The sequence below is a fragment of the Tauraco erythrolophus genome, chromosome 6 (assembly GCF_009769465.1).
Source record: "Tauraco erythrolophus isolate bTauEry1 chromosome 6, bTauEry1.pri, whole genome shotgun sequence".
Lineage (NCBI taxonomy): Eukaryota > Metazoa > Chordata > Aves > Musophagiformes > Musophagidae > Tauraco > Tauraco erythrolophus.
This window is the reverse complement of record NC_141470.1, coordinates 44,638,744-44,656,377: the sequence shown is the minus strand read 5'-3', so window position 1 is coordinate 44,656,377 and position 17,634 is coordinate 44,638,744. Positions and strand designations below refer to the sequence as shown.

Genomic DNA, 17,634 nt, shown 5'->3' with positions numbered 1-17,634 from the left:
CTCAGCTCCCTCAAGCTTGTCTTTATTCTTAAATTGTATTAATCAAAATGTAATGGAGACAGTCTTGCAATTGAGATTTCAGTGACAGTGTGCAAAACGGGACATGGAGCTGCTGGAGCGGGTCCAGAGGAGGGCCACGAAGATGATCTGAGGGCTGGAGCACCTCTGCGATGAAGACAGGCTGAGAGAGTTGGGGCTGTTCAGCCTGGAGAAGAGAAGGCTCCCGGGTGATCTTATGGCAGCTTTCCAGTACCTAAAGGGGGCCTACAGGAAAGCTGGAGAGGGACTTTTTACAAGGGCATGTAGTGACAGCACAAGGGTCAATGGCTTTAAATTGAAAGAGGGCAGATTTAGATTAAAGGAAGATATTCTTTGCTCTGAGGGTGGTGAGGTACTGGAACAGGTTGCCCAGAGGAGTTGTAGATGCCCCATCCCTGGAAGTGTTCAAGGCCAGGTTGGATGAGGCTTTGGGCAACCTGGTGTAGTGGAGGGTTTTCCTGCCCATGGCAGGGGGGTTGGAACTAGATGATCTTTGAGGTCCCTTCCAACCCTAACCATTCTATGATTCTATGATTCTATTATATAGAATTAATTCCAAGGTGTATTTTTGCTACTTGTTAGCAGTTTCATGATTCTGTGTAGCCTTAAAATCCTTTTTCTACAGCACAGACTTCATAGTGACTTCTGTTTCTATTCTAGCATGTGATTTTTCCTTCCCAGATGTAATGCTTTGCAGTTCCCATGTCCAGCTTTCATCTTGTTGATTTTTGACTGCTCTCCGATTTTATGCAGAGGATTTTGAATTCTGAAGTTGTTTCCAAAATATTTGCAGCCTGTGTTCTTGAAGATAATTAATGATTACATGATGAATCGTATAATAAATAATGACTCAGAAATTGCTTAAGCGAGTTCCTTAACATTTCTGAACAAATTTCATCCATCTCTGCTGATTTGAACTCATCTGTCTAAATACTGTTTACCTTTACACTTCTTTTCCATTTCCTGATTTTAGATGAAGAAACAACAACAAAAGTTGAAGTATTTAATCACAATATGTGTCCTGTCTCTAGCATTCATTTACCCTTCCTCTATTTGTGTTTGTTTGTTGTCAATCTAAAAAGATGTAAATATCTATGAATGAATAATGTTCCCACTCTTGTCTCTAAACAAATCTGAGCAAATTTTCATGTTGAAGAGGAGGAACCTCCCACAATTTTTACTTTGTCTTAAGAAAATATATATGAAATTCCCATGCATTGATTTCAGGTAGCATTTTTAATCCAAAAAGCACGTAGAGATTTTTCGGTTGCCCAGAAGGGTGCTTCCTTTGTCCTTTCCTGTGCCTTCACCAGGGTACTTGCGATTTCTTTCTAATGTTTAAATAAGTTACAGCATTATGAAAGTTTTTGTGCAGTTCTTTTTGAAATATTAAAAACGTATTTATTAGATTTTAGCAAGGCATATAATGAATCATAAAAATTGCACATTCTTGTAGCATGTTTCTCAAGAACTTGTCCTCCGACATTGTTTTGCAGGTGTGTTGCACTATGCAGCCTTGGTATTTGGATCTGTGAGGAGCTAGTTCATGAATCACATCATCCTCAGATCAAGGAAGCATTGAATGTGATTTGTGTTTCTTTAAAGGTGAGTTAGGTGACTAACACTTTTACAATGTATACTGCCTTTATGTTTAAAGATGCTTTGCCTTTTCAAAGGCAAGATCACATTTTAGCATCCTTACTTCACAGTCTCATTTTCAGTCCTTAAAAAAGACTGAATTCAATTTAACTGGTGAATCTCTGAACTCTTTTAAGAAATCTTTAACCTTATTTAAGTTTGGAGCAACAGTGTGCTGGGCAATGAGATGGTGGATCTGTATTTTAATATATATTATTAGCCACTTCATTCTAGCCTCTACCCTTTGCAGAATAGTAGTTTATCCATCATCCCAGCTTTCATAAATAATCCTTGCAATTCAGGTTTCAGCAAATCACTACTGGCTTTGTCTGACTTTGGCCAGCTGTACCCTTTCCCACACTCTGGTCTCAAGCTTCCAGGAGGGTTTTCTGCATCTGTTTTGTAACTAGGTCTAGGAGCCTGTGGTGGATTAGCCTTGGGTAAGGGCAGAACTCCCACCCGGCTGCTCACTCACTCCCCCTCCTCAGCAAGACAGAAGAAAACTGGATGAAAAATCTTCTGGGTCAAGATGAAGACAGGGCTTACCAGCTACCGTCATGGGCAAAACAGATTTAACTTGGGGAAACTAATTTAACATATCGCCAGTTAAAATAACTTGGGCAGTGAGAAACAAAGACAAAATTTAAAACACAACCTTTCCCTGCCTTCTGCCCTTCCCAGGCTCAGCTTCGCTCCTTCTGCCCACTCCCAGGTAGTGCAGAGGGGATGGGAAATGGGGAGTTACAGTAAGTCCGTAACAGTTCCTCTCTGCCTCTCCTTCCTCTCTGTTCCAGTGTGGGTCCTTCCACTGGCTGCAGTCCTTCAGGATAAGCCTGCTCCAGTGTGGGCTGTCTGTGGACTGCAGTTCCTTCAGGAAATACCCAACACTGCAGTGTGGAATACTCTACAGCTGCAGTGTGGATATCTCCTCCAGCATGGTCTTTTCTATAGGCTGCAGAGGAATCTCTACTCCAGCACCTGGAGCATCTCTTCACTCTCCTCCTTCTCTGACCTTTGTGTTCACCTGCTGTTTCTCGTTCCCTTTTTTCCCCTTCTCTGCATGTGTGGTGTTTTTGCCCTTTCTTAAATATGTTTTCGCAAAGGCACTGTGCACTTGGCAGATGGGCTCAGCTATGTCCTTTGGTGGGTCCATTGCAGAGCTGGCTGGAACCTGCTGTGTCTGGCATGGGGCTGCCCCTAGCCTCCTCTCATAGAGACCCCGCTATGCCTCTCTGTTACCAAAACCTTGCCATGTACACCCAGTACAGATCCATACAAGGACTCTGGAGTGCAGAAAAGTTGGAGTCTTTCCTTCTCCAGCATTTGCATCTCTTGTCTAGGCTAGCCATGGATGCCAAGGGAAGTCACATTCCTCACTAATTGGCATCCTGGGTTCCCCACCTCTGATTAATAGTACTCTTAAAGCCTCCATGGTACATTCTTCTGACATATTGCAAAAGGGAAAGGGCAAGGTAGAGAGGAAACTGGAAGGGATCCCAGTTTTTTGAGCCATCTACCATCATATGCAAAATGTCTGTCCCAAGCCAAGTTGCTGCCTTGTACTCTTTGGCTGTCAGACTGAGCAGAGCAGTCCTAAGAGGGGGACAGGACAAAGTGGGACAGTGACAAATGCAAAGGCCAAGCAGAAGTTTCCTAAGGCTTCTCATGCTTCTTGCTCACCTGGCCTCTTCTTGCCCCCACTGATCAAATCCCATTATCCCTATATCCTCACTACTTTCTGTGCCTGTTCACCTCTCAGTTCAAGAGTCATTGCGTTATGCAGTGTTGATTCTCAGCCCTGGCCAGATATTTAGAGAGAGGTGGAGATTACTTATGTTGCATGCATGGAAGTGCTGGAGGATGTTTGACTTCCTGTGGCAACATACTTTTCTGTACTCATTCCAGGACATGTCATTCAGGCCAGTAGCTGTTAGAAAAAAACTGAATCCAAAGACAGGTCAAGAGTTGGCATCAAAGTTTAGGTGAATAAAGTACCTGTTGAAAGGGAATCATGAGAACTCTAATTTTGGTAAAAAAGTAAAGAGCACTTGTTTTTATGGCTGTCATTAAAATTTATTTCCTTTTTTTTATGAAGCCTACTGCAACACTATGTAATTTTACAATTTTTCAGAAGGATTTAACTTTTCTTTTTTAATGGATATGGTGGGTTGGCCCCACCTAGAAGCCAAACTCTCACCCAGCCCTTCACTCACTCAGCCACCCCTGGCAGGAGAGGAGAGAACATAGGAAGAAGAGCAGTGAGTCCCTGGCCCCTTCTTCAGATGGAGGCTATCCCTACAGCCCCCCACTACCAAAACTTTCCCACCTGCACCCAGTACAGTGGTTCTGAAACTAATTTGAAACATAGAACTTTACAGTCTCTAGTAATCACCATGCAATTCTGTATAAACACCTTCACATGTTGTTCTTGAATGATGATTTACTGACTTGGTATTTGCTGATTTGATTGAATCTGTTAAACATAGCTAGTACGCACAGAGATTCTCGCCTGGAAATGCAGCTTGCTCGGACACAGCTAGTTCATTGTGATGCAACACCTATAAAATGCTTCTGAATAGAAGAGATTTTCTGACATTTTTCTGCCTTTCCTTTTTTTGAATGACAGTTTTCACTGCTCTGAAACTAATCTCACTGAATTTCAACTCTGGTTGTGAGATTTTGAGCTGGTGGTAGTATATCAACAGTATATTCCGTTTTCCGTTCATCATCCCTGTTAAAAAGCTGCACTCTTTTGGCTTTTTTTTTCCCTTGAGGAGTGTTTTTGTTTTCCTGCTTTTTGCAAAATCTTTTTCCTATTCGTTCATACTGTATGGAATAATTAGAATATTATTATAAACATTTTATTTTCTAGCATTTTGCAAACTTGCATGTTCATGAACAGTATCTTCAACTTTTAAAATATTTCCCAGTTTATTTTCAGAACCTTTCTACGTGCTCTTTGTTTACGTCAAAATTCAATGAATAGTCTAGTCTTTCTGTATATACACATTGATAAAAATCTGGGTGTACACCTGTTATACATGGCTTGTGTCAGATGTCATGAACTAACTATTCTTTTCTTTTCAGCAATGGGAATCTGAAAAGTATCTTAGCGAATCAGCTGATCGCATCCTGTGAAGCAGGATTTAAGTCCATGTCTAAAATGGGTAGCTGCAGGGCTTTTAGTGTTAGACTCTAAATTGCAATTTCCTGTTTTGCAAAATCACATTCATCCTTTGAAGCTTCACTAATACTCTCTTCCAGGGTTTTCCCCTTGCTTTTTAGTATCTCTTAACTATTGCATTTTATCAAGTTCCTGTGCAAGTTTGGTATCGGGCAAATGGTGCTGGTTTTATCTTACTTCTGAATTCATCAAAGTTTGAACTATTTTTAATCCTGACATTCACTGTGATTTCTCTTATTTTTTCTTGGATGTATTTATTAAACCAATTATTTGTATCTCATTTATATTAAACATAAATTACTTCTTAAATGAGCAGACAAAGATCTTTATATTTCTACTTTGCTTTGCTTTGTGTTGGCAAAAGCATCCAGAGCATGTTGGCTTTTCTCCTGTTCTGAGCAGTTGTATACGTTCAGAATAGAGTTTAATCATTAAATGAAAAGTTCATAAATCTATCATGGGAGAAACAAATTAGCTCTAATTTGTAACCTAAGCAATCTCCTGGCTTCCAAGTAGTCGGAGATTTGAACTCCCAGAATGGATTATTTTCTTATTTTCAGGATAAATTAATGGATAGGGAGCTAGTCCAACTTATTGATAAGTACAGTTGAGCAAATAGCATTGAATAGAAATGTTGGCAACAATTATATGCCTGTTGCTGAAATACAGAAGCATATTCAGAACTGCCGCCCAGCAGCTTGCTCTGAATACAGCTAGCACTCCTCCCAGCAGTGTGGCGATTCTGCTGTATCTGTATTAACCTCTGCTGAAGTCTGAGCACAAGGGATCCTAACCAGCCATCCAGACCCCTGCATCTCATGGTTATATTATGCTCCTCTCAAAAATGCTGCAGTTACATCACAAAATTGTGTTGTACAGGCTTAGATGAATGAGTGCTAAACACAGATGATTTGCAAGTATGAACAAGGTTAAATGTAAAATCCAGAAAGCAATGGACTCTTGCAAAACTCTGAAATAGGGAGGAATAGCCTGCTGAGAAAAACCCCAAGGGTTAGGTACCAGGCAAAGTGCCAGTTCATTGAAAGCTTTTCTTTTTTACCTGTTGAGTAACTTTTTTAAAATTATGTCTGTTACACTACTAAATATAACATCATATAAAAGAAGTGAATTCTTATGCTTTATAACATACAATGTTTTCCAGAAATAGAGAATAGTGGGTGAAATATTTATAGCATTGCACAGCTGCCTTTATGCCACATCTGAAGGCCCTTGGAAAAGAAGTTGGAACAAAGCAGCTGACTTGAAAGGGGTGAATTATTTTGCTATCCAGCATAAACTCAGTGTTGCTGCCCAAGTTCAGGAAAATGTCCTTCCAGGACACACAGCTCTATAAGTGTCTGTTCTGTTAAGTATCTGTTTTATAAAGTGACTGCGCATTCTTTTGGAATGTGATGTATTGACCATGCTGGGACAGATTTCTCAAGTAGATGAAGGATTTCATCTGTTTGGACTAATCCCTGTATTCTTGATCAAAACTTCCTACCTAGTACTCTTCCTATGAATAAGAAAATTCGAGTGCATAAGATATGAATTTTATTCGTATTTATTGCTTTATAGCCTTCAGCTTTTCTGTGAAATTTAAGTCTCCACTGAATTTTGTTCCTTTTCTTAAATTAAAAAAAAATAAATACATCTTCAACCAGAGGACAGAAAGAGGTTAACTAGTTTGCATAAACCAGCGCTAGAGATCATTCGCTTGTCTTCATTTTAGAACCTGATGATCCTCTTTAAAAAAAAAACAAAAACACAACCAAAACATCCTCCCCCAAAACAAACAAAAAAACAAAACCCACAAAATAAAGAAAATGTCTGGTTTTAAGTAGTGAACAACTGATTATTCAAAGACTCTGAAAAGTCTCCAGGCCTTTTTCTCAGGTAATTTTTCCTTAAATTCAGTGATCTGGATACTCCACATTAAGCTGCTCTGGTTTGTCCACCCTTTTTGTCCTCCTCAATGACTTCAGGGTTTTCCTGCAAGCTTGTAAGGATGTTTCCAGCAATCTTGATTTGATCTCAAGTTCTGTAATCAAATTGTTATGCTTTCAGTTTTATTTAATATTTTTTTGGTTGTCACTCAAGCTTGAGCATTAAAATCTGTACCTTGCTTTCTGTGCTCTTACACTGTACTTTCGCTGTACTTTTTTTTTTTTAAGGCTTGTGAGATATACTACTCCCTGAAAGGTTAATAAGACTGGACTGATTAATTCTTGGCTGCTTATTCTGTTTTCTTAAATATAAGTATTTTTGCAGCATAATTACCCTTTTCTGAGTTCAGAGGTAGACACTTAGCCACCTTGCAGCACACAGCTCTTGACAGCTTCATTGCTAAGTAAAGTGAGATTAAAACATGTAAACTACTTTATCTTTTTAATAGTGCAGGAATTCTGATGTCACTCATCTTCATTGGAGAAATAGAATAAGATTTTTCCTGATTAAAGCATGAATTACGTAATTGTTTTTTGAATGATCTGAGATTCATCGAAGTATGGTTTGGAATACTTGTTTTCAGTAGAGACAGTATTTTCTTGAATAAGAATGTATTGGAAACCCTTCCCTTGAGACTGTTGCATGTTATTTTTTTTTCTTCTGTGTAGTTTGTGCTGTCTTCTGAAATCTGTGGTTTTGCTAAGCTAATAACAATTTGTTCAGATTTTAGCTCAGATTTGTAGGATTTTAATGTCTCAGATGAATAAAATTCATGTGTAAAATTCACTTTGTGCTTGTTGTTTGGTGCATAGCTTAATGTTTTAAGGCAGAAGGAAGGAAGAAGCCTCAGTTACATGCCTTGTGCATTAACAATTTAGGGAAATGTGTCCCTGTCTCTTTATTTCTTTATTTTCCCACTTAGGAGTGTAGGGCAGTATGTGCATCTACTCCCAAGGCTGGGGAGTAACTATGCAAATGCATTCACTTTTGCCTTGACCAACACAGTAACTTAAACATTTTAGTAGATGTCGAAGGCAGGCTCCAGTGCAGCAATGTTCTCCTGCCTTTAAAAGAAAACAGAGAAAGAGGAATCAAGCACAGAAGCCAAGATGCATTCATTTCCATTCAGATAAGTGCTGTACACAGCAGTCGCTAGCAAATACAGAAGTTAGTCTCACTATTAGTGCCACATCATGCATTTTGGATACGCAGCTGCTCACCTGCCTTGGTTCTCAACAAAGACCTCTAATTTCAGAATTGAATCCTTGTTTTTTTGCAGTGATGCGTTAATACTAATAATCATTAAGGTAACAAGAAATGATTTAGTTCTTCCTGGGTTCATGATACCGTACTAAGCAGTCAGAAGTTAGGTAGAAGATTCCTCTCCCCGTTTCATCATTGCGTGCAACTCCCTGATTGTCTGTCCCAAACCTTTGATGTTAGCTGCTAACATTTGCTTATGACTATAAAATTAATTCCTTTTAAATTTTGTAAAATTTAATTCTACTCCTCTGATAAATAGGTACTTAAGGAACTACCTGTATAAAACTGTCACTGAAATTACTGACCACCTTACCAGCTAATGTACTCTTATGTGAAATCACGTAGTCATTGTCACTGTGCTGTTCTTTTTCCTAGTTTCCAAATAAAACAGTAGCCCAAGTTGCCTGCAGTATGCTGAACATGCTGATACATTATGTACATAGACTTCAAGTGTATCAAGCTGATTCACCTTTAAGAATTATTCAAGTAAGTAATTTTCACATCACACTTACTGCTGACTCCGGTATTTACATGTAAAATCGCTATACTGTGCTTATTTTTCTCAGACACAACTATGTCATTATATACATGAGAATGTTACCAATAAAATCTAGATTTTTTTTTAATATTAAATATCTTCAAATATGTTTATTTAAGATTAGTGAGAAAATAATTACTTAAAATACGGATCTGCAATTGTGTTTTGCATATCCATATGCAAAACACTTTAATGCAAAGTGTTCCAGTATAAAGCAAAAATAATTATTTTGAATACACTTTAAATAACAAGGAAGTAGACTATGGCCCCTGTGACTCTGAACCACAGAGAAAAGATAGAGGTCTCCCGGGTAACCAGGAAGAGAATTCTATGGAAGCCTCTTAAGAGGTATAGCAAGCATTTCTCTGCAGTCATATTGTTGATTAAGTAGAGGCAGAGTGTTTACAATTTCTAATAGTTCTAATAAATAATGGAGCTCAAGTAGCCCCATACACAAACCCACATCAGGCTCTTTCCTGCACCCTGCAAATGTGTTGAATCAAGTTCTCTTCCTGCCAGAATATTTGGAGTACCTATGTAATTTCATTGTCCCTAACACACTGATGTCAGTCAAGCAGAACGTAGTTTTTCAATGTCTTCTGTGAAATTCAATTGAAAGAGTTTTATTTTTTTAAAAAAAAAAGTGGCAAGGAATACTGTAGTTTGTCTCAAAATAACGTCAATAGAATTTAACCATGAATCTAGTATTGGGTCAGATTTGCTTGCCTAAAAATTTATTTTAAACTTAAATATTTAAATTGTATTTTAAAAGAAACTATGCTATATTTTCCCCAGATTCTGATAGCAACTATTACCCATCTGCTACCCAGTACAGAAGCTTCTTCTTATGAACAGGACAAGAGGGTAAACATGTTTCATTTCTTTTAATGTGTCGATTTAATTGCAAGGGTGTGTGACATAACATTGTTGAAAAATTTAAGCTTTGTCTTAAAGTAGGGATTCAGCTCCTTAAGTACAGAATTCTTTGCAGAATTCCAGCAATATTCTTTCTGCAAGTAAATGTCTGCAGTTTTTGTAGGAAAAGAGGCATTTAAAATTAATTGAGATTGATTGTTTTCACTAATTAGAAAGTAGTCTTTTTCCTTATCCTCAGTGCATTTACAAGCGAAGGAAGTAACGTAGATTTTTCAAACTTGTCTTATAGTGACAAACATATTCTCAACTTGTAGGGAATACCTTTCAAAGTATTTATAAGGTTATGATTTTTGCACTTTCTATTGCAAATACATTCTTGAGCAACATAGCCTGTAATCTCCAGATGAATTTCGTTGTTGTCATCCTTCAAAACGATTGCTATCTTTTTGTGTTTCCAGTGTGCCTGAGTCCTCTCGCTAAGACGAGCTCTTTCTTTACTTGATGCTCACTGTAGTACTTTCTGCCTCCTGGAAGGCTGTATCTCCTCTGAATTATTTGGCTTTGCTCTTGGACTGTGGGTCACAGTGGTCATTTAAACCTGGGCCCTTCAGTGCACTTTGTCGCTGGCAGCTCTGTCATTCTGGGCCACCCATTCCCACAGGGGCTGGTGTTCCTCTGTTGCTCATTTTGGCCTCCAGAATTCTGTTTCGCCTCTCCTCTCTGCTTGCAAGGAGGGGGTGGCTGTTACAGACTATAGCAGTATGCCAAGCTAGCCACCTTTCCATATGAAGATGCTTCCCATAACTGAAAATTTTCCCCATAAACTAATGCTGATCATTGTACATCAAATATCATATTAAAAATTGGCTTACCTGTTTTGACAAACATAGGCCTAATAAGTTGCTTAAAAAATGGTTTAATATAAAAATACTTAGAGCCCTTCATCATTAGGTTTATTATATGGTGCCTCTGAGACACAAAGTTGTAATGTGTTATGTGAAATGAGTGTGATGTTTATATGTCATTTATTAGTAAATTAGTTAAGTAGATTTTATTTGAAAGACTTTTGCTTAACTTAAGAAATATTTTAGAGAATCTTGCAGCTATTTATCTGAATTGTTTCCTCTTCCACAACTAAGTTTTAAAAATAAAAAATAATTTTTTGAAGCCAGTAAGTTATTAATGGTTTGGTGTGTATGTGTGTCTTAATCTAATTCTGTTCTACAGTCTTTAACAACATCCCCTAGAGGGAGTTGGTTCTTTTGCTGACTGAGTAGCCGACAATACAGAAAGCAGTTGGATTTCTTTCAGATGGTACCTGATGCTGCGTAGCATTATTGACATATTGTGAAGGGAATTCTGTGTTATTTAAATAAAAATAAAGCACTAAATGAAGCTGAAGTAGTTCAGTTTTGTGTAATCTTTGATTCACTTTACAGTGAGATTTATGTGCAGAATGGTGCATCAGCCTTGATTTTTACCTGTGTAATCTGTCATTTTAAAAGCAGCACCCTACAAATGAATTTTTGAAAAATCAGGGATATCCTCTTAAGCACAGTATCTGCTCACAGGCTTACCACGATGAGAAACTGTTGTAGGGATGGTCTTTGTTAAATATCTCAGTAGCAAAAGTTTTTACTGATGCCGTAGATTTTGAGGATACAGTGGCTTTTAAACAAGCATGACCTGCCATTACTGCAGAAGGTCGACTCTACGGAACTGAGAAAAGTAAAACGGAGAAGTAAAATACAGTGATAAATGTGAAGTAGCAGGTGCTGGTTTAATTGATTTGTAATTGAAAGTGTTTGTTCCAGTTGGTGGTTTCTTTACTTCTGTGCTTATTGGATTGGATAATGGCCTTGCCGTTAAAGACCTTGCTGCAGCCGCTTCACACTACAGGAGCAGAAAATGATAAGACTGAAAGATCCGTTCTTAATTGTATATATAAGGTACATGTTTCTTTACTCGCCAAATGAGAATTTCTATGTATGGAGGTAGTGTCAGTTTTCATGGAAATGAAGACAGAAGTTTTCTGTAAGCTGACCTCCATTCTACTGCTGAAATGCGGAGTGCTGTCTTAGTTCTTGTGTATTTTACTGTAACTGCTTGATCTTTGTATGTTTGGAATTGTTGATTTTGTTTTACATACTGTGATGTTTAACCAAGTTCATTTTTGTATGTCATGTTGATAGCCAATGCTTGTGTTGTAGAAGACCTGCTGTACATTTAAGACAGAAGGATGTACCTTTAATATACCAAATGATTTTATTTAGCAATAAGCAAAGTAAGAAGTGCTAAGTTATAATTACCGTCTTTAGGGACACAGAACAAAGATAGGGGTTGGTTGTGTTTTGTTTTTTTTTTTTTTCCAAGGGAAGGGGATTAAAACCTCCAGCAGCTTAGACCTAGCATATGTAATTAAAGAAGATAGGGGATTTAAAAATAAAGGTAGCTTAGTGATTTGTTCCAAGTTTTGTTTCTTGTTTCTTTATTGTTAAATTCAGTCTAGATGCTGTTTTAACAACTTTTTTTTGCAGACCAGGATTTGTTTCTGTAAACATTAAGCATCTAAAATTTTCTGATGTTTTATCCTGCCTACCTAGTTATAACAATTCAAATCAAAAATATAAATAAAAATAAACTTCATTTCTTGTAAAACTTTCAAGCAGAAATTTCAGTAGTTAACGTAATGAAATTCTGGTTTTGTTCTAGGTTCTGCATGGATGTGTCTATGGGTCTCAATGTTTTAGCAACCCCAAATATTTTCCTCTAAGCCTTTCTGATTTGGCATGTGTGGATTACGATCCTTTTATGCATTTAGAAAGCTTGAAAGAACCAGAACCACTGCATTCTCCAGACTCGGAGCGATCTTCTAAACTTCAGCCAGTCACCGAAGGTTTGTCAACTTATCTAAATACATTTTCTTTCCAAAAGATTTTTATCTTGTTTCCCAGTATTGAAGTGTTTCTCTAAAGCGTAAGTTTTAAATTATACCTAGATGCTAGGTAAGGACCATTAGTATGGAATGAGCTAACATAATTTTGAGCAATTACTGTTTGATTATCTGAAATAACTTCTGAAATCTTCCGAATGACATGAAGATCAATTTGGTATGGATTCTCTGTGCTCTGTGTGTCAGCAAAAAGTGTTAAGCACTGCAACATGGCTAAATGTTGCTTTTCATTTTACTTTCAGTAAATTAATTTGTTTTTTTTCTTTTCTTAATTTCGCTTCTTTTTCTAATAATATTTTGGATGTTTTTCCTACCTGAGCTTGCAATATTTAAAGCTCTCTCTGAATTTTTTTTAACCTATCATAATTTGTTGTTGATCTGTTTACACTGTTTAAAACCACAGAGTTATCTAAAAAGAGAGAAATTTTATCTGCTTAGAACCTGAAGAGACCTGGGAATTAACATTTTCTTCAGAACTTGAAAATAAAAATAAAGACTCAAGAAACTAAGCTACCGACAAGTAGCATAGATTATGCAGTGTGTCTAGTAAATATCAAATGGCTACATTGGGAAGAAAATTGAAAAAGATGAGGTTAATACTGATAGCAGAAACTCTGTGTAGTGCTATTCTCCCTCCATATTAAGTTGTTCCATTTAGGCTTCCTTAAAGGTATTAAGAACCAGATAAATGCAGAAGCTCTTTGTAGCAGCTGTGTGCTAACAGCAGGTGATTTTGTGGTCTGTAGTGACTACGTGCTGTTTTTTATGTAGAGAAAATGGCTAATCATTGTGCCCTTGTCTAAGGCATGCTTCATCGTCCTCAAGTACTTTTTTGGCCGAAGAATTCTAAACATAGAGCTGTCCCCTAATAAGCTCAGTATTGGATTGAACAAGTCTGATTTGAGAACTATTGGCAGGAGGAGCTGTAATTATTAAATTTACTGAAGAATGAAGCAAGGTACTATAGTTGGCTTTTTGTCAAATGACTGTGGTCTTATTAGTAAAAAGTAATCATCTGCTGGGTCAGAATGAAAGAGGCTTCGAAGGATTCATTCTGTCCTAATTACAGTCTCACCTATACATATTATGTAAAGCTAATATTTAAAGCATTTGCCAAAATTAACTTCCACTGCATGTTCTATTACGGTGTAGTGAATTAAAGTAGTTTTTTATGCCTGGCATCTTTTGTATTCTGTAATAATCTGTAATTATAGGTTAGCAGCAAATGCTATGTGGCTTGTTTAATCTGACAATCTGAAAAGACAACCCTGAATAGATTTCTCTTTAAATGAATGTAGTTGCACAAAGCCATAGCATCAATATCTTCATTTTGCATTTCCATGTGTGATCTGTTCTTTTATGATTTCTTGTTAAATTTCTAAATAAAAGTAATTTCAGATATTTCTTTTATCTCTCCAGATAAATTAAGGAAGCCCCATATGTTTTTAAAGTTTCAGGGCTCTGGAATTGTAAGTCAGATCATGAATTAATGAATTAATTGGCAAACTACAGCATTATAATGCAACCCTGGTCTTGCAACCTTAGCACTTCTAGTTCACATTGCCAGGCAGAGAACAAAATTGGCAGTGCTCAAGCAATCACACAGCATCTGTTCTCCCTGGCATTGTTGGAGGAATGAGAGAAGTAAAGTTAGTGGATAACAACCAGCCTGGGACTTGATCAAGACAGGGGGTACATTAGTGCAAGCTAGCAGCAGAGCAGTATGCCAATGGGTCAACTTCTTTTTTAGTAGAGCAAGAGTGCTGTCATGGTATCTTTTTTGAAGGCATGGAAATGGGCAGGACAGCAGTTCTAAGGAAATCAGGGAAATTCTACAAAGGCAGGGTGGGGATTGCTAGATTCCTTCCTTAGGTCACAAGCAAAGCTGAAAGTACTGAAACACCTAAATTCTTAAGACAGTGTGCTTTTGATCAGTTCGATAGATGTGATTGACATACCATTATTCAAAGTCAGATCCATCACAAGTTTTGTGGGCACTTAGCCACAGTATGGTGTGGTATGAGACCATGAAAATATGGGACTTTTAGTGACACAGCTGTGTAGTGGGGACAGGACCTATCGAGAGGCTGGAGCAAGCCCTGCAGTAAACGTCAGGGCAAAGATTTGGTAAATCCTCTGGAAACAGGTGATGTGGGGAGAAACGAAGACCGTTCCTCTATCTGTTTTGGTAACTTTCCAAGTGGTATCTCTCACAAGGAATGTGCTATAACTAGAATTATCTGTGAAATTGTCTTTGTCCTTCCTTCTGTAGGTTTCAGGTAAAGTGGTAGATTGCAGTATAAGATACATAAAAAATAATTTTAAAATTAAGTGTTAAGTGTATTAAAGTGTTAGATTTAAACCAGAATGAACTTATAGAAGCTGGCAATAAAGACATCAGTAGGAAGCTTTTCTTGTGTCATCAGAACTTGCAGATGGCAAGTCTGTGGTGCTTTCATACATCTAAGGAGTTGCAGAGCTTGTCTATGTGGAGGTTGATGAACTGATCTGCTAGCTGGTATCGACATCAGCTTCCCCTAGATACAATACAGGCATAAAAGTGCTGCCTGTGCTAATTAACCGTATCTAACTAGCCTGGATTCAGTGTTGCACTGACAGAGGTGTGCTTTCTCCAAGAATAGTATAGCGTTATAGCCATTCACTGTACAGTTTAGATGTGCGAAAGCTAACTAGGACTGTGTTATGCCATGGTCTGTTTACCTGCTTCTGATCTTCTGCCTGTCATTACAGGACCATGAACTTATATGAGGGAGAATTAAAATGGAACCTCTCCTTAAAAGCTTTTTTGTTGTTTATATTAAATGATGTAAAAACTTAAGGGAAAAGTAAAATTGAGGGGTTTGTGACCCTTATATTGACAGGGAAGCTGGTTACGTGAAAATATGTAGCATTAAACAAAAAGTGCTATACATCTTCTAACGTTAATAGCAAAATCAGACTATTGAATAGAGTCTAATTGTAAGGAAATAATATTTTATGGGAATTATTTTGCAATTATAGGCAAAAACATTTTGAAACCTGTTCATAAATCTGTTAGAGATAGTTGTGATTGGAAGGTAGCAGTGGCATTGCATAGATACAGTGGTCCATCAGTTATTGATTTCATGGGGTTTCTGCTGTTTGTCATATTTCTTCAAACATATTTTAAACTCTTTTGCACAGATCGATCACTTTTCCTAATACATTTCAATTAATGAATAAAAAGTTTCCCCAATTGGATGTTTAGTCTTAGCTTTTATTTAAAACTTAGAAATATAAAGTACATTTCTTTTAATGCTTTGCTGTTTGCCTTTTTACTGAAAGGAGACAAAAAGTACACTTTTTAAAAAACAGTTTATACGTGGTGCATCCAGATTAGCACAGTTTGTGTTTTGTGAGGGATATTCTAGAGATGGATTCTCTGTAACCACATCTCTCTACGCCTGAAGCTTAAAAATTAGAAAGGAGTGAGACTTCCTTAAGCTAATGTAAAATACAGGTAGCTAAGCTAAACTGAACTCTCTTAGGCTCCCTCTAAATGTAATGAAGAAAGAGTTGAGTTTCCAGATAGTGATTCATCTCATTTCTCCAATTTGGGCTTCTAACTGAGATGAATCAGTCTGTACAGGTGCATTATTCTTTAGATAGCTAAAAGAGCAAGGAGAGTTAAATTCCACCCTCAGTCATTACTTTTTCCTTCTACTGCATAACTGTAGTTGTTTACAAGCTGTTCAGCCAAAGTTAAAGCGTTAACAACACATCTTAAGGAAATTCAGGAATCCTCCTTTCATGCCACTGGTAGAAATTAATAGTAATGGACCTTCAGCCTTTCCACAAAAGAAGTAATTTCAGGAACTGAGAAAAATAGCCAATATCACACACTCCTAGCAAATTTCAAAGTGAACATGTACACGGATAAGTTAGATTGCCCAAGTGAAAGACTGTACCATTGGAAAGAGAGCAGACATGTTTTCACTCAGGAAGATAGGTTGGTAAAGCAGCCAGCTAGACTGCTTTAAGGTGTAATGGTATGGCTTAGTTTGTAGAATTTGTGGTAAAGCTGTGACGGCTTGCGTTATTGCATATTTTGATCTGCCCTCCAGAAGCAAAGAGCATGGTTTAGATACTTATTTCAAGAGTTCCAATGTATTGAATGTCTAGTTGTTCCCCATTGAGGAGGTGTGCTTCCAAGAACAAATTACTAATATGTATCCTTTACCTTGTGAATTTAGTTTTAAATTCTCATATTTTCAAAAAGCATTACTGAGTTTGGGGTGGTTTTGCTAAGGGAAACCATCACCAAAATATGATTTGCTGTGTGGCAAAAATTATTCAAGACCGCTTCGTTTTATTTCAACATAACAGGTTACATTTTACAGTTTACTTTTCAGTGTGCTTTTCTTAATGCTTGTGATTTAAGTGTCATTCTTAGATCAATAATACTGTATTCTGAGAGAAGACTCAATGAGAAGTACTGTTCTCATTTTATAAAAGAGGCAATGACAGATCTATATCCCAATTCTTTTATGTTTTAATTCAGGAGTAAAATTTTCAGAGAAAGACTGTGGTAGGACTGGGAATGGACCTTCCAAATTCAAATTTGACGTTCCAATCTTTTTGTTGTCTTATCACCTTTCTCTTCCGCATGTCCCTTAGTCTCCTAAGGGAGTAAATTCTTGCACACAGGCACAATACAGGTGTGGTCAGGTTTGAGATCTTTAGAGTTTGCCACAAGAAGAGTAATTACTTATATGCTAACAAGTCCCTCTCATTTCTTCAGGTTTTTTAGCAGAAGTTCACTGAAGACGTTTAACCTACACAGTGTGAGACTTCGGGTAGCTGGGAAGCTCACGTGTTTTTTCCTAGGAACCTGAGAAGAATATTACCTTACTTACCTGTGCAGTGCCAAGTGCTAAACACTTGGCATAAATGTCCTGACAATGATGACCCAGCCTCTGCATTGTTCAGGTGCTGGTTAATACTGCACTGATAAATTATTCTTCAAGTATCCAACTTATTTTCTCTTTGTCTTGTATAAACTTACTTACAGTTCCTTCCTAGATTTCAGCAGATGGCACTATACCTTAATTTCTTTGTATGCTATCACTATCTGGAGATTTAATTCAGCTTCACTGAATGTTTTTGTGTTTGTAAATTTATACCTCAAGAAAGTTATAGATAATAACTTTATAATTT

The 17,634-nt window shown here is 37.3% G+C and overlaps 1 protein-coding gene across 6 annotated transcripts in view; it reads left to right on the top strand.

Moving 5' to 3' along the window:
• RALGAPA1 (Ral GTPase activating protein catalytic subunit alpha 1) overlaps positions 1–17,634 on the top strand; it is a 146,741-nt gene that overhangs the window by 79,758 nt on the left and 49,349 nt on the right. For all 6 annotated transcript variants that reach the window (XM_086613850.1, XM_086613851.1, XM_086613848.1 and 3 more), the window contains 5 exons: positions 1,536–1,644; positions 8,447–8,557; positions 9,405–9,473; positions 11,300–11,434; positions 12,198–12,381. In XM_086613850.1, coding sequence (XP_086469976.1) covers positions 1,536–1,644; positions 8,447–8,557; positions 9,405–9,473; positions 11,300–11,434; positions 12,198–12,381 — 608 coding nt within the window. The remainder of the gene's footprint in view (positions 1–1,535; positions 1,645–8,446; positions 8,558–9,404; positions 9,474–11,299; positions 11,435–12,197; positions 12,382–17,634) is intronic.